This window comes from Pogoniulus pusillus, chromosome 25 (assembly GCF_015220805.1).
Source record: "Pogoniulus pusillus isolate bPogPus1 chromosome 25, bPogPus1.pri, whole genome shotgun sequence".
Lineage (NCBI taxonomy): Eukaryota > Metazoa > Chordata > Aves > Piciformes > Lybiidae > Pogoniulus > Pogoniulus pusillus.
In genome coordinates this window covers 13224447-13246216 of record NC_087288.1, presented here as the reverse complement: position 1 = coordinate 13246216, position 21770 = coordinate 13224447, and the positions used below count along the sequence as shown (strand labels likewise).

General features: G+C 44.1%; 2 protein-coding genes across 3 annotated transcripts in view; one reads left to right on the top strand and one right to left on the bottom strand.

The window, feature by feature from the left end:
* USH2A (usherin) overlaps positions 1 to 12173 on the top strand; it is a 411816-nt gene extending 399643 nt beyond the window's left edge. The window contains exons 65-71 of the mRNA XM_064164511.1: positions 1038 to 1276; positions 1843 to 2060; positions 3888 to 4064; positions 4533 to 4616; positions 6463 to 6707; positions 8693 to 8926; positions 11208 to 12173. Coding sequence (XP_064020581.1) covers positions 1038 to 1276; positions 1843 to 2060; positions 3888 to 4064; positions 4533 to 4616; positions 6463 to 6707; positions 8693 to 8926; positions 11208 to 11297 — 1287 coding nt within the window. The 3' untranslated portion in view covers positions 11298 to 12173. The remainder of the gene's footprint in view (positions 1 to 1037; positions 1277 to 1842; positions 2061 to 3887; positions 4065 to 4532; positions 4617 to 6462; positions 6708 to 8692; positions 8927 to 11207) is intronic.
* KCTD3 (potassium channel tetramerization domain containing 3) overlaps positions 11094 to 21770 on the bottom strand; it is a 97951-nt gene continuing 87274 nt past the window's right edge. For both annotated transcript variants that reach the window (XM_064164504.1, XM_064164503.1), the window contains 8 exons: positions 19613 to 19700; positions 19377 to 19493; positions 17731 to 17901; positions 16331 to 16486; positions 15248 to 15344; positions 14029 to 14213; positions 13788 to 13926; positions 11094 to 13448 (listed from right to left, as the gene is read on the bottom strand). In XM_064164504.1, coding sequence (XP_064020574.1) covers positions 12866 to 13448; positions 13788 to 13926; positions 14029 to 14213; positions 15248 to 15344; positions 16331 to 16486; positions 17731 to 17901; positions 19377 to 19493; positions 19613 to 19700 — 1536 coding nt within the window. In that variant the 3' untranslated portion in view covers positions 11094 to 12865. The remainder of the gene's footprint in view (positions 13449 to 13787; positions 13927 to 14028; positions 14214 to 15247; positions 15345 to 16330; positions 16487 to 17730; positions 17902 to 19376; positions 19494 to 19612; positions 19701 to 21770) is intronic.

Sequence of the window (21770 nt, the reverse complement as noted above, 5' to 3'; positions counted from 1 at the left end):
GTTATTTGTATCACTGCCCAATGCTGTCTCCTATAGCCATGGTGGGGAAGCTTATGAGATAGCGTGGTCAGCAGGTCGAGGGAGGTGATTCTCTCCCACTGCACTGGTTGGACCCCACCTGGAGTACTGCATCCAGTTCTGCAGCCCCTATTACAAGAAGGATGTGACATGCTGGAGCATATCCAGAGAAGGGCCACAAGGATGCTCAGAGGGCTGGAGCAGCTCTCCTATGAGGACAGACTGAAAGAGTTGGGGCTGTTCAGTCTGGAGAAGAGGAGGCTCCCAGGTGACCTTCTTGTGGCCTTCCACTATCTGAGGGGGTCTACAAAAAGCTGCAGAGGGACTTTTTAGGCTGTCAGGTAGTGACAGGACTAGGGGGAATGGAGCAAAGCTGGAGGTGGGGAGATTCAGACTGGATGTGAGGAGAAAGTTGCACAACATGAGACTAGTGAGAGCCTGGAATGGGTTGCCCAGGAAGGTGGTTGAGGCCCCATCCCTGGAGGTGTTTAAGGCAAGGCTGGATGAGGCTGTGGGCAGCCTGATGTAGGGTAGGGTGTGCCTGTCCATAGTAGGGGGGTTGTAACTAGATCATCCTTGTGGTCCCTTCCAACCCTGACTGATTCTATGATTCTATGGTATGCATGAGTGTTTTGTAGCACACTTATCGTGGAGCTGTTTTCCACATCTATTTCTTTTTGCTTCAGTGCCACTTATCCCAGAGTTTGTCTTTAAAGGGTTTTTGTCTTTCTTTCTGAGAATGACATTTGCAAGTTGACATACAGTGGTCAGAGCTCAATTCAAAATGTCTGTGAGGCCACTGATGGCATGGTCTTTTCCTTTGAACAGTGGCCTTCAGCTTCATAATGGGAGAAAAATGGATGCAGAGTTTCCAGTACACAACAGCTGCATTAATGTTAGACTTAAAGGACATGCAGAACCTTGTGTCTGTCTTCTTCTGGAGTTAATTCACTTCTGTAACTCTTATTGAGTACTTGTGGTACTTGAAGCTATGACAAGTTCCCTCTTTATTTTTGTAGCTGTCAGAAGGGACTGCCACCCAACAGACAATACATGGGCTAAAACCTTTTACCACATACTCTATTGGTGTGGAGGCCTGCACCTGTTTCAACTGTTGCAGCAAAGGACCTATGGCCCAAATCACCACGCAGCCAGCTCCACCCTCAGAGCAGCCTCCCCCACAGATCCACACTGTGACCTCCAGGAATGCATCCTTCCACTGGAGCGCCCCTCAGTCACCCAACGGCATTGTCACCAGGTAGGACAAACCTGCACAGCTTGGCCAGGGGTGGTTGCAGAACAATTTGAGATGGAGGGCTGAGAGCAGTAGATGTTTGTGGCTGCTGTGCTCCTTTTCCCATGCATTGGTGGAGATATCCCCTGTGGCCTGAATACCATCTGAGAGATGTTCATGCACAAAATTGTTCTTCTCCTAAGCAGGAAATTGGGGAGAATGAAGATGGTGAAAATGAGCTGTGGTCAGTGGACTTGTGTCACAGAGCCACACACTTGTCTCTCACAGTGGTTGCACAGCCAAAAATTTGTGAGCTCAGCTGTCAGTGAAGAGACAGCTGCATCCTGTATTACTTAGGCAAATCCTGATGTGCAGAAGTAGGCAGCAAGGTAACAGGCATTTCATTAGGAGGATGACCTCAAGCATGCTCATAGGTGGTTTATAGCTGGGGCCAAGATCTTCAAGACAGAAAATGAGATAAGGTCCATTCTCTTCTGGTAGCCAGACATACAGCTGTTAGCATGAAATATAAGACTGGTGACTATGTGATTAAAGCCTTTGATCAATCAAAATCCTAACTTTCTTCTCAGCTACGAGCTGCATGTGTATATGGCTTGTCCCCTGAACCTACAGCCAGCAGTGAAAGCTTGCAGCCCTGGCCCAACCGAGGTGAAATATACAGGAAAAGGACAGAGTGCCAACGTGTCCAACTTGGAACCTTACACAACTTACAACCTGCGAGTTGTATCTTACAACTCTGTTGGCAGCAGTGCCTCAGAATGGATTGGGTTCACTACGGAAAAGGAGCGTGAGTATAAGAAACAGGTTGCCCATCAGCAGTGCCCGCTTCTGAGGCACGAGGCTGCACAGTGCCAAATGGTTTCACCTCTGCAAAAGAGGACAGCCCCAGAAACCTGCCTCTTCAGTGTCCTCAGTTACTGTTCTCTGCTGCCTGTTCATTGGAATTCTGCTCTGGGGCTTGACTGCTCATTCCTTCAAAAATATTTCTTTGCTCACCCTCTGATATCATATCCTATCCTCTGTCCTGGGAACCTGGAATCCTTTTATTTTACTGAAAATGGGCAGCAAAGCTGCATGCCATAAAATGCTCAAGTATTACCAGAAGGATGATGTGTAGTAATAAATACACTGCTATAAATAATTCCTGGGAAAAGTGGAGATCTTGAAAGAGACCTGATGAATGTTTTGGGGAGCAAACTTCCTGTTCTAATTCATGCCACACTTCTGCTAGGGCTCCTGAGAGTTTTCCTTAGCTGTCATCTGAATGATTGGATCTTTGTTGACACCAAAGAAAGAATTTGCTGCTATTTATCTGACCACTATGGGCAATATGTTAAGGCCTCATGGTGGTCTGCATGGAAATTAAACATGCAGGACCTGTGCCTGCAGTCAGAATAGATTTTGCCATCAAAACTGAATTTTTAGTAGTCTAACATCAGCTTTTATTAAAAAGATCTATAGTACTGTAGCCAGAGTGATTCTGTAGCAGATGAGATGGGCATTCATCTCAGTCTGCCAGGTCAGGCCAAAGAGGATGCTCACTCTTTATATAAATACTCTCCTGTCAGGAATTTAGAATCACCTTTCTATAAATTCCTTTTGCATCACTTGATATTATGCCTAGCAATTACTAGAAATGTGTCTGTTACATCCTTGGCAGAAAAGTTCAGGTGGAATAGCCTCAGATTTCCTTTAATGCCACCACAGAACAAAAAATTCAAACAGGTCTTTGCCTCTAAAGCTGTGTTTTGTTACATTGCAAACTGAAAAGCTGCACGTGATAGTAAACTTTTACATGGAGAAAACTTGTAAGGAACTAGTGAGACATACAGAACAAAAGGATTTGGAAGCCAGTTTTAAACCCCTGTGCACAAGGAGGTCCACAGCCCTCTTATTTCAGTCTTGCTTTTCTTGTCTTGCTGGTGTCTTCACACCAAGTCTCCCAAGTCACTCTGAAAGTCTCCCTTGTCTGGCCTGGAAGATTTGCTTTAAGTGGCAGTGAGCAATTAGCAGCAAAGTGCAGATGGGCATGCAGCTTTCTTATGACCAAAGCAGCACATGTTGGGCATGTGGCTTCATGGCAAAGCCACAAGAAAGGACCACCTCAAGCTTAAGTGAAGTTTTTGTCAGCAAGCTTTTGAGCCCAACTGATGAACTCTTCCCCCTTGAAGTGAGTTCTGGGTTTCTTTTCTCTCTGCCTGCCATCTGCTCTTGCTTTCTGAAACCTCATTCTTTCATGTATGTACATGTGTTAAAAAATGATCACGCACAGTTTCTTGGGTTTGCAAAAGAGGCCTCGCCTTAGCAGTTCAGGTCCCACAGCCTTCCGTGTTTCCCTCTCTCTCGCCTTAAGCTAGAATTTAATCTATAGAGTTTTAGTGTTTGTACCACATGCACAAAGGAAAAAGAAAGGAATTCTTGGTCTTTTTTAAAATACATAAGCTACTTCTGCTTTCTCAGTGTATAGCCTGACATGCTAGAGCATGTCTTTTCTACTAGCTAGTGTCTTCCCTACTCGTACACCTCTGTCAGAGGGAGAGGGAGCACGTGTGACAGAGAGCTTGTATCATGCAGAGTCTGATAGCAAGAAATGAGCTTCTTTCCTTCTTTGCAGCACCTCGATATGCAGCTCCATTCTCTGTTGTCAGCAATTTGTCTACCATCCACCTAGACTGGAGCCGCACTTTTGTACTGAACGGCCGCCTGAAGGAGTACGCGCTAACGGAGAGCGGGCAGCGCATCTACAGTGGCTTTGACACTGAGCTGTACCTGCCAAGGACATCCGACAAAAGTCAGTTTCAATTCCCTGTCGTTTCCCCTCTGTGAAAGACTGCTGAGCTAAACTAATATTATCATGTGCTACATTTAAGAATAACTCTCCATAGCCATCCCAAGCTTAAGAGCACAGGAGTGTTGTATAGACATGTCGAAAGAGATGCCTGAAACAGAAGTCCTTGGTGCTAAGCTTCCTCTTAAGCATTGCACCTGACTGGCAAAGAATGACTCTTGAGAGTCAAGCTTTCCCAAACACCATGTTGCAATCCCACCCTTAAGGGCTATGCCCTGGGAAATGCATGGGAGCACCCATCCATAAAGGATTATGAGACTCTGTGCTGGAACTCAGGTAGGTTATGCGCTATGCCTGCCTCAGCTTTTCTCAGCCCAGCCTGTCTCAGCTACTGGATGATGGTGCAAAGGTAGAACCTACAGAGTGTTGATTTCTGCTGCTGACAGTATTTTCAAACCTTTTTTTGTGCAGCCTTTTTGTTTCAAGTAACCTGCATCACCGATGAAGGGAGTGCCATGACACCAGTCATCAAGTACAGTGCTGGAGATGGAGTTGGTAAATACGTGAAGGAATTACCTAGCAACTATCCATTTTGTACTTGTTGTGGATATTTGATTTGTAGTGCATGTCAGGCAGGATGGCATCTCAGGCAGGATCAGGGAATCTTTAGTGGCTTAGAGTATGAGCTATGTAGGTAGTGTGTTCTATTTTTTCTTTGCCGTGGATGGATTTCTGTTCTTTTACATCATGATAAGCTTCAGATCTGCTCTGCAGACTAGAATCTGCTCTCTTCCAGATTTTACTTCCAAATTAAGAATTTATTGAGTTGTAATCCTGTACCACTCCAAGTTTTTCCTCAGTTGTTTCTCCTCTCACATCTCACCCTAGAAAGGGGCATTCTCCATCTGCTTTCATACGAATCATAGAATCAACCAGGTTGGAAGAGACCTCCAAGATCAGCCAGTCCAACCTAGCACCCAGCCCTAGCTAATCAACTAGACCATGGCACTAAGTGCCTCAGCCAGGCTTTTCTTCAACATCTCCAGTGATGGCAAATCCACCACCTCCCTGGGCAGCCCATGCCAATGCCAATCACTTTGTCAAGAACTTCCTCCTAACAATCCAGCCTAGATCTTCCCCACAACAACTTGAGACTGTGTCCCCTTGTTCTGTTGGTGGTTGCCTGGGAGAGGAGACTGACCCCCACCTGGCTACAACTATCCAGCCTCTGCAGTTTCACCTCAGATATGTTCCTCTCACCAGTTTAAGTCATATGTGATGATGTCAAGACTCGGTTCATAACGCCTGCTCTTTCTCTTCTATTAACAAGGCCTTTGCCTCATTAGGTGTAGTGACCTCCTAAGTAATTTGTTTTCCTTTCAGTAGTATGTATCCTAGTATCCATAGTATCATACTAGTACCCATAGATGCCTGGCAGTAAAAGGGTTGTGGTTTTTTAACTCCGTTTTTGTGGAAGCAAAGCTAAGCTTGGACTATCTCTAACTGACATACTGTTTTTAATTCAGTTTTTAATTTTTTGAGTTGCATCTTGTTTAGCTTCTTAAAACAGATGGGCCTTGTCTTTGCATTTGTTCATTACAATTTCCCTTATATCCCTTTGTATGCTCTCTATCCTCATGCAAAATCTCAGGCAAGGCTGCTGCATTATAAAATGCTCCCATTTACTCTACATCCATCACATTGCACACTCTGCTCCTTTTTCTCTTGGTTGCTGCTTGTACCCAACACCACAGGCAACATGCCCTTAGCCACGAGTATGAATACACATGTAGGACTGCAAATAACAGGGAGTCCTGTCACTGAGTTATCTTACACTTCTGTTGTATATGAAGCAAGGCCAACTAAGTGATTTTTTTTTTTTTCTATAGGTGGAGAAAGGAGAAATAAAATGTTTCATGTTGGTTGCTTTTGCATTAATTTATCACTCATTTCAGTGAAGCCTTCCTTCCCCTCTCTTTTTTAACTGCATGGGCCAGCCATTACACAGTGCTGGAGTGAATGTCCTCTGTCTGTACCACTGTGAGATCACCATAGTCATTTCTACTCCTCAAGGTTACTTGGAGAAGCTTTTTTTCCCCTCCTCTTACATTCCACCTCCACTGCCTCCTTTCTCAAGAGCTGCTGATGCAGTGGTGATTTCCAGCCTAAGCAGAAATGCCAGAACTTTAAGCAGGGTCTCTTGAGGGTAGTAAGTTTTTTATTATAGCCCACTAGCATATTGAACCATTATGGCACCTTGAACATAAGTGCAAATAAGCACATGATGATAAAATTACTTAAATTTCTGCCTAATTTATTAGCAAGGAAAGGGATAGCATATTGCTAAATGCCTTCTGAAATAACAGTCCCTTTCTCCCCTAATCCTTCTTGTTTTTTACAGGGCTGATCTTGACAACACCTGGAGAGAAGGACAAAGGAGAGTCCAGGCATGCAAAATTCTACAATGAGCTGTGGTTTGCAGTGTTGATGGTAGTTCTAGGCTTGATCCTTTTGGCTATTCTTCTCTCCTTGATTCTTCAAAGAAAAGTCCACAAGCAACCCTATGCACGAGACAGACCTCCTTTAGTTCCACTCCAGAAGAGGACCTCACCAATGAGCGTGTACTCATCGGGTGAAATCCATCCGGTATGTTTGGGTGTTTGGTAAAATGTAATGTTCTATATCCACTGCATTGTACTTTTATTTGCCTGCACAGAGGGGTTTTGCTCCTTGCACCATTTGTTACCAAATGACTGCTGTTCAGCATAGGAGAAGGTCTGTCTGATGTACCTGTCAAAGGAATGAACCAGACTACAGGAGTTTTGTCTGAAAAGATTGCTGTGGAAACTGCTCTGCAGGCCCTGAAATGCTTTCGATGCCCCAAACAAACTTTGGCTATGGAGCTACAGAAAATGCAAAGCCGTCGATGTCAGCTGATGTTAGCCAACACCTGCAGTAGACCTGAAAAGGCCTTGGCATGCTGTAGGTGCCATAGCATGGTTTTGCAGAGGAACCTTTCAGATGTACCCAACTTTCTGTTGTGGCTGGCTAACCAGGACCAACTTTACAGTCTTTGTCATAAATATGCCTGTTAAAAAAGCAGGACTTAAGAAGGGCTTTGTTTTCCTTTCTCCACCACCCAGCTGGAGTGCTCTAAGCTGAGCAGCATGCCAGGAAGGTTTGGAGGCAAGTGAATGCAATCAGGGAAAATCTAGGCACCTTCACAAAATGCTTGTGTTCATCCACAGTAGGACCACCTGAGCACTGGGAGGAGGACTGCTGGGGAGTGATGAAGGCTCTGCGTCATTTTTATTATGGAGTTATAATGCTAAAAAAAAAATAGATAGAGTATGGTCCACCACACAGCAGCTGGCAGTGCCTCTTACACTCTGAGGAACACCAAGGCAAAAGGAGTATCACAACTGCTACAAGACTGAGGCTGGGAGCAGCAGTGCTTTCCATTTCTGTGCTTCTTCACAAGAACAAGCCATGAGATGATTCTTCTTGTCACTTCTCGGCTTCGTTTTCCTGTGAGCGCCATCAAGCAGGATAGTGACTCCTGCATCCTTCACGCATTCTGTTCTTCCCTGTCTCAGTGCCAAGAAGCTGCATCTGTGCCTCAGCGATGGAGCTCTTGGAAGCAATGGGATTTCCAGTGTGCCCCTTCTGGCAAAGGCTAAAAGCATAAGAAACTTCTTGGGTTTTGTCTCAGAGTTTTGATTCCTTTTCCTCAGCAGTCTGTCATGGTGTATTGTGCCTCTTGACTTTAAAATGTCATTGCTGTCAGCATGCCTGCACAGCTCCTTTTCATGTTCCTGTGTCCACCCAGTCATTTATTTTCTTTTTCTTGCCTTCTTTTTTTCAGAAGCTCATGGACTTATTAGAAAGGAAGATTCTACAGTGCATTAGTTGAAGGACTTGCTGTGACATACTAAGAAAGGGCTACTATCAGGCAGCAAAATCAGTTGTTTTACAATCAATAGTGAGGTCATGTGCAAGCAGTGCTGACTGCCCACACAGTACTTGCCACTTGAAAGTGACATAGTGCCTTAGTTTTGCCAGTTTCTCTCCTCCTCCACGTCCTGCTACATTGCTCCCCTTCAGAACTGCAGCTAATTCACATCTTCCCTAAGAAACAGACCTGCACCTTGCCCTGCCCTAACACTTTTTCCTCCCTCTCTTTAACCTCAGTTTGAGACCATTGCTGACACGTCTGAATCATCGAGCAGTGTCACTCTCAAAAGCTACACAATGCACTTCGAGGTAGAGTTGTTAGCTTGCAGAGCTGCAAGATGTGTGCTGTGCCAGATGACCCAAAGAGCATGCGCAAAGGCAGCTTACATTGCATGTTTCTCCTTATGGGTGAATGTCTGTCCCTGGCCCTACTACCTGAAAAAGGAGGTCTGCTAACATCTCACTGATGTGCAAATCTGGGCTAGCATTCTGGTCGTTAAAAATCTTTGGCCCTCTGTCTATTTGCTTCCTTAAAAAAAAAAAACCAAGGAGGGAAGGGGATGGAGCAGTAAGTCAGACCGGGGGATTTTGCTTTAACTGATGTGATTGTCTTACAATGGGAAAGGTTCCATCTATTTGTTTTATTTTAGCTGTTCATTTTTTTTTTTTCCTCATAGGGGCTGTCAGATACAAAAATTCCAGGAGCTGGATCTCCCACAAGCAACCACAGTACCCATATTGCATCTGGGCCAAGAAGACCAAGTCAGAGCCATCTCCGTCGCACCTTTTCACAAGCCTCTCTCCACCGCAGCGTCAGTCAGCTTCTTGACCTCTATGACAAGAAGTCTCTCGTTGACGAATCGCCTTGGGATGCCATCGTTCGCAATCATCGCGCTACTGGTCGTGGCTTGGTAAGGACTCCTGTTCCTCTGTGATGCTGTTGTGCATTTACTGCTGTTGATTTGCCTGTTCTGTTAGTCACAAAATAAAGTCTAAATGTTACAAGCTGCTGGAGATAGAGCAAAAAGCCCTGAAAGATTGTGGTCAGAGATTAGAGCCTCAAAAATCTTTCCTGCTTCCTATTCTCATCTGTATTTGCAGGTGTGGCCATTTGAGCTAGATTTCTAGCTCAGGCATAAAAAATTTGGGAACAGAGAAACTTAGACGTGGAAGCTCTGAGTGGAGAGGTGAACATTGTAGGCATAGGCCATATAATGGCAACAGTGAAGAAGTTAGTATCATTTCATTGAAGCATCAAGAGCCTTATGTCTGGAAGCACAGCTTGGACCTTCCCATGGCTGCTTCTGCTGCACCTGCTGCTATCTTCCCCCACTGCTGTTTTGGCTGCTGCTTGACCACCCTCTTCCTTAGGGTTTTATATTTTCTGTAGTAGTTTATTCTTCTTATTCTACTACATTTAAACTGTACAATTTCATTTTTCCCCTTACTTTCAAAATTCTGAGTTGTAGTGAATTTACCTTACTGAGGGAGGGATCCACTGTAACCCAGCACAGCAGGCTGTATGGGATGTGCATCTTCCTATGCTTTCCCACCAAATAGTAACTCCACAGTCTACTAGGGACATGCACTTTGTGGAACTCCCTTCTATTTCATCAACTTTTCAACACAGGCTTTTCTCTCCATGCATTTCAGCAAATACATGTGTGAGGAGGAGGGGGTCTTGCTGTCCTTCATACATTCAGTGCCAGAAACAGGAACTTGTGCTCTAGTGCTTTCTGTTCTGTGACCTTGGACTCAGTTGCTGATAAGACCTGCTCTCTGCATGCAGACTGAGCAGAGGACAATGTGAATATCCAGATCTTCTGATATTTGTGACTAAGACTTCAAACTCTGCCCACATGGGAGGGCAGGTTGAGGGGCCAGGCAGAGTATCTGTCTTTTAACACACAAGAGGATAGGATTGGCCAGTATCACCAACGTGACATTGAACATACACACAGATATAAGTTGTTATTCTGAAGTCAAGGACAGTGGCAGCATCCAGTCTTCTTTGTCACCAGGAAACAGGCTTTTAAACCTCCACCCCTCTGGCTTCCACCTTTCCCTGAGCAAATGTGGGGGAAGGAATTCAGGAGCCAGGAAGATGTTAATGCTCCCAGAAAAAAAACTGACTAAGGTTCCTACAAAGGGGACAGATAAGGGTGAAGGGGGTGCAAGTTAGGAACAAAGTTAAATGACTATGCAGTTATCATTAAGTTGACCTTGTCCAAAATGCAAAGTGAAATTTATTATTTCCAAAGGAAAAAGAAGGATGGTCTAGAATGTAAATCCAGGCAGCTTCCTTGGGTTTTCACCTTCAGTATACCAAAGAGCTAGGAGGTACAAACATGTCACAGTAGGGAAGGTACTGCTGCCAGCAGTAGCAGCGGAACCAAGGAAGCTGGTAAGGCTTCAGGTACAGGTTAGGCTTCCAGTCTCCACTGATCTGCAGCTCATGGAGCTCCTGAATCATTTGAGTCATTTTTCACAGCCATCACATCCTGATGATTTAATTCCTTGGGGACTAACAGCCCACCCAGAACATATCTCTGTATGCTCTCAGAAGCCAGAACAGCTTCCTAATGCTATGGAATCTCTTGCTCCATCTGCTTACCTTGTGCTAATAGCATGATTTGGTTTAGTTTGCAAATACCCCCTAACCGATGCTGGATGTCTGTATATTACAACTGTTTACAGAACAGCCCAATGAATTTCAGGAGTGGTAGGAGCAGATCATAAACTTTCTCTCACTTTTGGTGGCAAGCAACCCTGACAGCACGAGCTCAGCTGGGCTCTTCTGCCCACCTTCTGTATATTGCTTTACATTTCCCTAAACCTAACCTGCCTCTGCTGCTGCACTGCTCAGCTCCTCCTGCCACACTTTTCAGTTCTTCCCCTTATTACACCAAGTAGCTTAGCAGAGTCAGCAAGTTTTGCTCACTCCTCCATCCATTCTGCAGATGAACATTATCTACTTAGGAGAACCTCACTGGTTTAGATTCAGATGCTTGAATGTGCCATCAGGGTCTTAGCTCAGGCTGGGAAGAACAGGAAACACAAGACCTAGAAACGCACTGGTCTATTTCAGAACCACTTTATAGGGGATGAGGACAAAGAAATGAAGCAACAGGATCTCCTTCAGTGTGATACAGCTTCATCTAACATGTTTTCTTTCACCCCACCCTCTTACAGTATGTAGATGAAGACGACTTTGTCAATGTCATCAAAGGCTTCAGCACTGTCACCAAGGAGCACACCACGTTCACTGACACCCACCTCTGAAGAGCACAACCACCTTCTCCGGAAAATGGAAAGTGGGTAACTTGCCAAAAGCAGCCAGCATGGATAATGGGGGAGGAGATAGGACTGCTGTTTCCCTACCCCATGCCCACTAGGTAAAAGATGGAACTGTTTTGTCAGGGAAGGGGGTAAGCTGCCTTTGCTTCCATCCGCTCTTAAACTGCATTGTAAAAATTGTGGTAGCAGTGACACCTCAGAAAGGTAAAATAACAGTCTGACAATACCAAAGTCAGACAGTAGCAGAAGACTGTGAAGGTAGAGAGGCTCATGGTTGTCTCTGATCCAACTTTCACAGCTGAGGAGGATTGTGGGAGTAGGAGGGAGGACAGCGTGTTAGCTAAGGAAGAGTCTTTTGCCTGTTCAAAAATGCAGCCTGTGGCTAAAACGGGCCTTTATGGCAAGACAGCCGCATCTTTGCCCAGCCTCACAAAGTTCCACCACAAAACTGTGTTCATGCACAAGTGAATAAACATTAAATGAAATTAAGGAATGCTCATGGAGTGCTTCAACCTCTGTGCCTCTCCCTCCTTCCTTCCCACTCTCTTAGCTCAAATCTGAAAGAAAATCAAAAGAAACCAACCAACACCCCCAAAAAAAGGTGCTGTTAATTAATGCGTAACCCCAAACATGCTTTCTCAGAGGCAGAACATCTCCCAGCCCACTCCCTATTAAACACTTGCTGTCAGAGCCTTTTTGTTTATGTATTTCTAATCTACAGGCAATAAAATTAGTTTACTAAGGGTGGTGAAACAAAGAGCAAACAACAAGCAGCCAGTGAAACACAGGTAGGCAGCATCGTGTCGAGGCACTTGTAATTGAGAATTATTACACCATGACAATAAACCTACTCCCATATTCTTCTCTGTCCTTTTTCCATAGAGAGCGACAAGGAAGCCTTCAAGAGACTGCCAGTTCTGAGTGTTCTGCCAAGCATATTTTTATGCATGCTCTCAGTCACGATCAGCAAAAGCCACCAGCTGATACCACAGTTTCACAAAGCACAAGCACCACTCCTCTGGCAATTTATTTGGACTAAGAGGCAAAGTAATACGCTGTTTTGAATAGCTTCCTCCTTCACCTGCACAAAACAGTTCAGATTTGAGACAGCAGCATAAAGAGCAAGGATCCCATTCATAAAACACAACAGAGGCAGCCCTGTGAATTAGGCAAAATCCAGCTGAGACGGCAGCAGCTCTGCAGAGCAGTGTGTGGGAAGGGCATCTCCCACTGAGCAACCAGGTATTCCTTTCACACCCTCCCTTCTCCCAGAACAGAAATAACCACAACATATCACATGCCTGACCACGTTTACGCAAGAATGCACAAGAGTATTTTTGGACCAAGTACCATACTAGTTTGGAGCATGACATGAAGCCACATGCTGGTGTGGACGACTCTTCAAAGATTTGGCAGAAGCCAGGTACTTTCTCATACTTTCATTCCAGCTATCAGACCAAAGTCCCAGTCAAGAAACAACCCACAACACCTAATGTTATGCCTGCTACCAGCCAGAGGGCACCTGCCTCTCCTCTTTTCCACCAGTCACATTTTCACAAGCCATAGTCTTGACAGGATGAGTCATTCTTCCGGTGACGTGGTGAAGCAGCTGTCTTTGTAGGTGACGGAGAAGCCGCACCAGGTAATTCAGGCACACCTTCAGCAAGGACTGGTGCAGAGGCCAGGAGCGGCACTTTCTTCCTTCCCAGGAAGCCAGCTCCTTCAAACCCCATTTTCTTTTTGCTTTCTGCTTTGGCTTCACTCTCCTCTTCTGGTCCTCTTCTTTTGAGATCCAGAGAACTTTCTGGCAGACGGTGAACCTCTGTACTGCAACACCCACCTGCATCTGTCACACCTGTGCCTCGTACTTCAACTGCAGTTGTCAGGACTGCCTTCCTCTCCACTGCACTGCCCTCAGCTGTCGCCTTCCTGGCCTCTGTCTGGCTTGAATTCCCATTTGCAGCAGCTGCCTTTTCTGTCGGGCTTTTGCTGGGTAAGTTAAAAGCTTGGAAGTCCCGATAGCTGTGGAAGCTCTCCGTCCGCCTGGCTCTTGCCAACAGGGGGCTTTCTCTGTAGGGACGCACAGAACCATATGTGGCTGCTTCGTGGATGGTTTCGTGGTGCTGCAACTGGAGACTTCAGAAAACCAAAAACAACCAAGCACAAAAGGAGCAGACATTAGCTGAGAATAGCAGCCAGCTCTTCTGCATACCTTGCTCCCACTAAAACAGCAATATTTAGCAGACATCACAATTCCCCCACCCCACACATAAAAGGGCTTCCAGGTCACTTCAGAGTCTCGTAGGATACTTTAATCTTCATGTATAGAAATCAAGCAGTGTGTGTGTGCATAGTTCAAGAAAAGGCATAGATTCAGGGGCTCAGCTACTGCATTCAGGTCATCAAACCTGTTTTTGCCTGCATGAAAGGCAAAACGTCTGGTGTCTGCAGCTGGTGCCACCCTTAGCGCCTTACCTGGAATTAGATTCCCGGAGCCGGTTTGGCTGAACAACTGAGGTTGCAGGACTGATGTTGGGTGTGGCACAGCGAGATGTACTCAAGTCACACTGGTCAAGCAACTTGAGTAGCTCTTCTTCTGTGGGGCCGCCAACATCTGAAAGGGACAGCTCTTAGTGCCTGAGTCCATTTACCATAGTCATACACATCTGAGGTCAGAAAAACAACCACAACACAGTCCTGGTGTAACACAGCCTACCTTTGTCTTCACTCTTATTAACCATGTCCATAGCTGTAGTCAGGTCCCACATCTGGATGCTGCCGTTTGAATGCCCAGTGAAGAGGTAGCGGCGTGGCCGGGAGCCCATTCTGCTGGATCCCTCACATTCTCGCACAGTAAACGATGAGATGGTAGTGCAGTCAACTGCCTGGATCTCACAGATCCTAGAGAAAGAGAAGCTCCAAGTTGCCAAAACAATTGCACCTGGCAGAGTTTGGCCAGTAAAGTCAGTACTGTTTTGATCTTCTAAGGTGGCCCCAAAACTTGCCAGCAGAAAAAGACATCTCTTCCAGACAAAATTCTTTTCCCATGGCCATCATGTTACTCAGTAGCACACAGAGTCCCTTCCCACCCCAATCCTTCTGCAGTCTTACTACTTCTTTATTTTTCTTAGGGAATTCCCACATGTTCAATTTCAGTTTGCAATGATTAGAAACTCAAGAAAATGCCAGAAACTAGCTCCTTCATGTGCTGGGCACTCTCAGAAACCAACTGCAGAGACAGCACATTTAACCACATAAAAGATAACCAAAAAACAATCAGTATCCAAGATGATCTATATTATTAGCTGTAATATTATCTAATATTAGCTGTAATCCAAGATTAGCTGCACAGAGAACTTCTGTCTTACGACAACTGCAATCTCATTTGATATGGCAAATCTCCATCATTTTGTTCATTTTAGAAGCAACTCTTCTACTGCACTGGCAGCAACGTAATAAAATATTATGAAGTTTCAGCAAATTATTGTATGCTTGACCTAGAAAACATTTTAAAGACATTTAGTATCTTCAAAGAGAAGTGCAAAGGAAGAGAGAAACTGCTTCCCTTTCTACACTTGTGAGTAGCATAATCCCTGCCACCGGCATCTTCAGCATTAGTTTTGAAATTTAATGACAGCAAGGTACCATGTCTGAGTGTTATAGATTCTGCAGAAACATGTGTTTGTTTGGTGAGCTCATCAGATGAATCATCATGAAGTCAGCCTCTGAGATGACTGTTTTCAAAATGCATTTTGGCTTCTACATTACAGAAAATTAAGAACAATTCTGTTACTAATGCACAAGCTAGAGCTGAGCCAGAGCTGCCAAGCACATCAGAAGCCTCTATGTGCGGCTGCTTACTTCATCACAGGATGGGAGACCCTGCCACACGACCAGTCCTGCTTTCCCACTTAAAACCCTAACTATGCAGGTACCTTTTTCCTGTTGAAGACAGCCTGACAAACAGCTTATTAGTGATGGGAACAACTTTTTGGATAAACACTTGCTGATCATCACGTTCACCAAAGGGTCCTAGAGAAAAAAAAGAAAGATCACTTTTCAGTCTTGTTTTCCCAATTCCCTCGCCCTCTTCCCCACACCATCCTGAAGACCCAAACTCCTATTAGTATGATAACTGCAATTTTAAAGCACTGGGACCAGGAAATAAAATATAACTAAAAGCTAGAAAAAGCCATCCAAAAATTAGAAACCCCTACAGACACAAATCTTTTGTGTTCTTTTGCTTTAAAGGGTATCTATACTTGAGTTTCTTGCATGCTCCTGGAAGAATGTCTATGTCAGACCAAACCCTACATTAGGCCTAATAATAGTATGTATGTTCTTATTTTGCAGCTCCTAGGTGTCTAGAGGCTTAAGCAGGTTTCTTGCCATAGTACTGGGTTCATCCTATGCTCACAGCGCATCCTATTCCTCAAAGGTTCATTTGCAAGACTCAGACCACAAAAGGAATCCAGACTACCTGTCTACCTGTATTTACTGACAGGCATTCCTTCAAGTATCTTCCTACAGCAATGTGCTACCATAATTTGCCTTTGCAGTTTCAAGGCTCCTGTAAATTTTGATACACCTTCAAATGCACTGAAGAATTTTTCACACGTGCATCCTTCCAACCCAACTGAACAGTGACCTGCAATTTACAGTAGAACCAACCCTTACTATGCTCATATACTTTTAATACAGTCTCCTGTGCTTTCTGTCATTCTCTAGACACAGTGAAATGCTACATCAGTTTGCCTAAGGAAGAGGAATAGTATCCATGTTAAAAAGCTTTTCCTCCCTTCTTCTGTTCAGAGTAAGCCCTTTAAGTGTACTCATTCTATACAGCCTAAACATTGAGTATTTCCAGGTCAGTCTTACAGATCCCTGCCATCTTTTCGAGGGGAGAGCAATATGTGAGAGCTTACACCCCCCTCACCTAACTTGCATGCTATAGGGTTGAAGGTCTTGTTAAACCTTTATGAGACCAGTGAACACGGCGCATTCAAGGGGCACCCTACCAATGTCATTTCCAGAACAGTAACTGCCATGACTCTCTGCTTCCTCCAGTGATAAGATTTTGAATGATGCAAGAGGAGTTGAGCCTGGCTGAGTTGAAATCATGCCCCGGAACCGAGTCACAGTCCATGTCCGTACGTGGTTGTTATCAGCACAAACTAGAAAGGAAAAGATGTTACGTTAACATTTGCAAGGGAGGACAAAACTGCTGAGATAAACTTCTCCAATGATTTCTGTATGATAGCTTTTCAAATTGAGTGATCAATCAGAATTGAGTCACTGTCAGGTCAGACAGCAGCTCTAGACAATTACCTAACAATCTGCAAATTGTTGATGGGGTCTTGTTTCCTATTAGTTTTGTCTCTTCCCTCAGAAACGTAAGAAACAAACTGAGGCAGGTGGTGGGCCACAGTGTTAAGGTCTGGGTCAGCACCAGTAGTCCACAGCACACCTCAAGTTCCTATGTGCAGAGGCTAGGACAAGACATGTCCTATGCACAGCAGGGTAGCAGAACTCTCATTACACAGTAGTACTCTTCTGTTTCATTAATCAGGTTTTTAGTTTTCTACATACAGCTGTGCCCTTTCCTGGCACTGAGGGTTTAGCATCTACTTGCAGGGGAACAAAGAACCTGTGGGCTGTTTGCAGTATCGTTGGTTACCATGTTGTTTCCTGGTCCTTTTTAAAAACAAATGGGATAGCAGCAGAAAGTACCACCTGGTTTCCTGCCTCCGAGGTGGACTCAAGGACACTTCGCAGCACAGGTTTGCTTATCAGCTCATGTCCTGTTAGCAAGAAACCCTTCCACAGAGGAGATTTTTTTTTATTGTTTTTACACAGGGAGGGAAGACTGCATCTTCCCTGAAAGCAAGACGCTTTCCCAAGCATAAAATAGGCCAAACAGGACACTACAGGAAACAATAGAAGACTGCTGAGGAAAGAAGAAACAAAGACAACCCTTTGAAGGCACAGGAAGGCATTTTTTAAGACCCATGAGGATATGGTGCACATTTTGCTGCAACTCGGAAAGCTTCTGAAAGGTTGGTAAAAGAAGACAAGCCCTAAAGGACTTGCCCACAACAGTAAGACTTGACAGGAATACATTTGTTTACAAACTCTTCTATTTCCCCACATGGCAACTTTGCAATAAGACACACAAGAGTGAGTTGTTCTAGTATCTGGTCAGATAAAACTTAGGCCTTTTACCTGCTAAAAGCTTTGAAGGATGTTTACTTTAAGAAAGATGATCCAATTCAGTCTAGCCTCCCTACCTCTCCCAGATCTGTCCAACTCCTTTCTATCGCTTTGGGAACAATGCAAGTTATAAAGCAATGCACACAAAACACTTCATTGCTTAGGAGGGAAGAACCACCAATACAGATTTGTGCACACAAAAGCTTACCTGACACAAGGTGTTTCTCTGAGAGCATGATCTTTGTAACAGGGCTTCGATGAACTGTGAAGGTTTGAAAGAGCTGAGGTCCAGACCCAACTGTTTCAGGGTGCTGTACAATCACCCTCACTGCTCCTGAGCTGGTGCCATATGCAATCTCAATCCAGTTTCCACTTACACCTAAAGTAAACAGAAACACAGTTGTTCTCCCCAGGAATAAAAGCTGGGGGAAGGGCCCAGGGAATGATGCAGTATTTCCAGCTTCAACAGTAAGGTAGGTATTTCCTCTAAGTGCTGTTTACTCATTATTTCCCCATGAATAGAGAGAACAATTTTTCGTTAGAAAAAAAAATCCAACATTTATTCAATTCCATTCTACATTCTTGAACACTGTCATAGACTCTCCCTCCTGGGAGTGAAAGAAGAGATGACAAGAACAGATCTTATGATCTGGCATTTTGGACTACTCACAGTGATGATATGGCCAATATGTGCCACGTAGAAGCAAACAGGAAAGAGCAGTTACAAACGTCACTGTGATATAGAGTTACATGAGTTACCTTCTCCTAGTCTGAGTTTTCTTGGATTTTGCTTCATTTGGAATTTCTTTTGGGTTTTGTTTTTTTCCATTTAAGAGTTAGCTGCACTGTGATTACAAAAGGGTGTATATACTATATACACAGTAACAGCTGCATAAGTAAATGGTTTTAGTATATTGGTTATGAAGTAAGAAGTAACATCAAGGTTATCTCCCCCCCCAGCTTACCACAAACTATTTCAGCAAATACAACTTACAATCTAAAAGCATAACCTAAAACCAACAAAGGTCCATTAATGCATCACCTATCAGTGCTTGTGCATATGTTTTTTACTTTCTAATGCACAGTGCATGATGCACAAGTATATGCACACACAGTGCCTATTTACCTATGTGTACAGAAGTATGCCTAGTGGTCATCAGTCATATGATGACTAAATGAAGAGGAAAAAAAACACTGCTGATGTCAAGGGCTACCTTGTCTGCTTTAGCCTGGCTATGCAGCAATAGAAAAAGCAAAAACCCTCATCTGTGTCTTGGGTTTATAGGGAGCAAAGACAGATGCTCTTTAACCCTTCCAAGAAGAGTAAAGGGAACACTCCACATAGGATGGGAAAGAATTAGAAATTTAAATGGAAATACTATTCATAACTATATATAACAGTACAAAAGCATATCAAGTACACAAAATCCATAATACTACATACCAAGAAAAACTCCCCCCCAGATATACTTTAATACCCAGGCCTAAGTGCTCTTTTCTCTGCCCCCACCCCATACCTACTGACATTAGGCCCAACCAGGCCTGAATTGTGTAGAAAACAGAATTAGCCAGGCCACTCAAGGCTCCAGATAGGCCTGAAATCCTCCCCCATTCCAGAGATAACAGATCACATATACCCAGGAGGAGAGAGAAGGGAGAAAAGAGGAAGAGCCAGCTGTACAGCCAGCTTCTAAAGAGATAGCAGAATTATGAGACAGAATAACAATTTACAATTCCCTGGATCCTGTCTAGTCCTCTGGAGGTCTGTACTCTATGCTTTAAGACATCCCAGTGCCTTAAACCCACACTAATCTGTAACAGGTTGTACTGAGGAGACCGTGATGCAACACTAACTTGTTTTTGGTGTGAGGTAGACACTGAGCGCTGTTATGGCATCATTGGAGGGATCGTGGTACAGTTCTGTCACCAGAAGATCATTGTCTTTCATTCGCAGTGGGAACTTCTGCATGTCTGTGGGAAAGAGACATTTGTTTGTTACTCTGAATACACAGAGATGATCTGATGCAATTCAGACCAACTAGACTTTTAGAACAAAGCTGCTCAGTATCACCTCCTTTGTTATTTCTTACCTATGTAGTAGATAGAGCCATTGTTACAGCCCAGAAGCAGAAAAGACCCAGCAGTATCATAGCTTGTGATAGGAACAACATCCTGAACCTAGTGCAAACAGAAGGAAACAAAAATAAGTAATTCCAGCAGTTAGGATGCTACTTTCTCAGCTTTCACAGATTCTTGATACATTTTGTTCAAAAGCACCCGAGACTGGCACTAGCCTGAAGCTGTTGTGCAGCCACTCACAAATGCAATGGCATTCTTAAGGTACTGCTAGTAGATCCCATTCCTTAACCAAAGTGGATCTTGAGTCATGGAGTTTAGCAGAAGTACACAGACAAGATCCATATCAAGACAGAGTTTAGCGTGTTGCAGCCAAACCATTATCTTCAAAATGGGATTCTTTTTTTCCTGATATGCAAAGTAACACACTTTCTGGCCTCCTCCTTCTTCCCATTCTGACAACTCCTTAAGAGGCTGCTGGGCAAAGGAACTGGATGGCAACTCTCCAAGTCTTCCTTTACCCTCAGAACTTGGTCCCCCTGCAGATTATCTCAACCTCTAGCAGATATATAATGAGCAGAAAAACAGCTTGGGCCATTATGATTTCCCACTGCCAATACACATCCACACCAAGTAAACTCAGAGGTAGCCCTGTCATATTTTACTTGCTGGTTTACAGCTTCAGGTAAGGGCTTAAGAATGCCCTCTCTTCACCATTTATAATCAAAAGGAGCACTTGTTTCCCTCAGGTGGGACAGATAAGCAATGGAGGACAGGCTGAGAGAGTTGGGGTTGTTCAGTCTGGAGAAGAGAAAGCTCAGAAGAGATCTTACTGTAGCTTTCCAATATCTTAAGGGGGCCTACAAGAAAGCAGGAGAGGGTTTAGAGTGTTAGGTAGTGACAGAACTGGGGAGACCAGATCCAAGCTAGAGGAAGGCAGATTTAGATTAGACATTAGGAAGAAGTTCTTCACTACAAGGGTGGTAAGACACTGGAATAGGTTGCCCCATCCTTGGCTGTTTTTAAGGCCAGACTGGATATGGCTCTGTGCAAAGTGTCCCTGTCCATGGCAGGGTGGCTGGAACTAGATGATACTTGAGGTCCCTTCTAACCTTGACAACTGTGTGATTCTGTGAAGTACTCTACTCGTTCCACAGTCACATTCATATGACACCTAATTAAAAATGGTATCCAACAATCTAGGCCACAGAGCTTGCTTTCAAAAGTATTTTTTTCTTCCCAGACTACTTTAAAGTAGTACAAGAGTAGAAAGGCAAGAAACTAATCAGTCTCAGCATCTACGGGTCTACAGATGAAGGTGCTTTCTGATTCCATGGATCAAAGGTATATACAGAAGCGCTCTCATCTGCAAGTTTACAAAACATGTGAAGATAGAGACAACCCAGCAACAGACACACAATTTGACTCATGACCTTGCAGAAGACATAACTGCAAAGAGAGGCCTGAACAAGAGGATCCACAAAGCTGCTAACAGCAGAGATTGCTGGCTGTTAAAAAAGCCCTTTCTTCTGCAGCTAAGTTAGGAACACCAGAGCCAAGACGTGAAATTTCAAAACAGAGCAACACTGTACAACAGTCACTAGTAAGGCACAGCTGGTGAGAAAACTCATTTCACAGACAAAGCCTTCCTGTCATACTCTATTGCTTTCATGTTACCTCTTATTCTATAACACTAAATACTCTGTTTCTTTTAAGCTCTCCTATGCAAGAATTTCATTACTGATGTATTTAGCACTTACAACCTCTTATTCTTGTTATATGCAACTGAAACACTGCCAGAAGAATAAGTACTAGGAAAACCACCTCTCATCTATTCTGTCTAAATCTCCAAGATAGGAAGAAGATGTGAACATCAATTAGAGGCAGAGGTCAGCTTCCTTAAAGTAGAATTTAGAAAGGCATCAGGAAAGAAAGCCTGAACGGAAACACAGTTACCAGTGTGAATGTAATGGGGCACTGGCATAGCCTGTTCCTCAAAACTTCTCCTACCGCAGCAAGTATAATTACCTGCTCAGTTCAGAGCTACAGGCAACCATGGAAAGCAGTTACACTAAATTCCTCATGAGGATGTCTAGTATTTAAGAGCAGAGATACAACCCTGCCATTTAGATCTGTAAGGGAAGGATGTGTTCTAAAAGGGAGCCAAATATA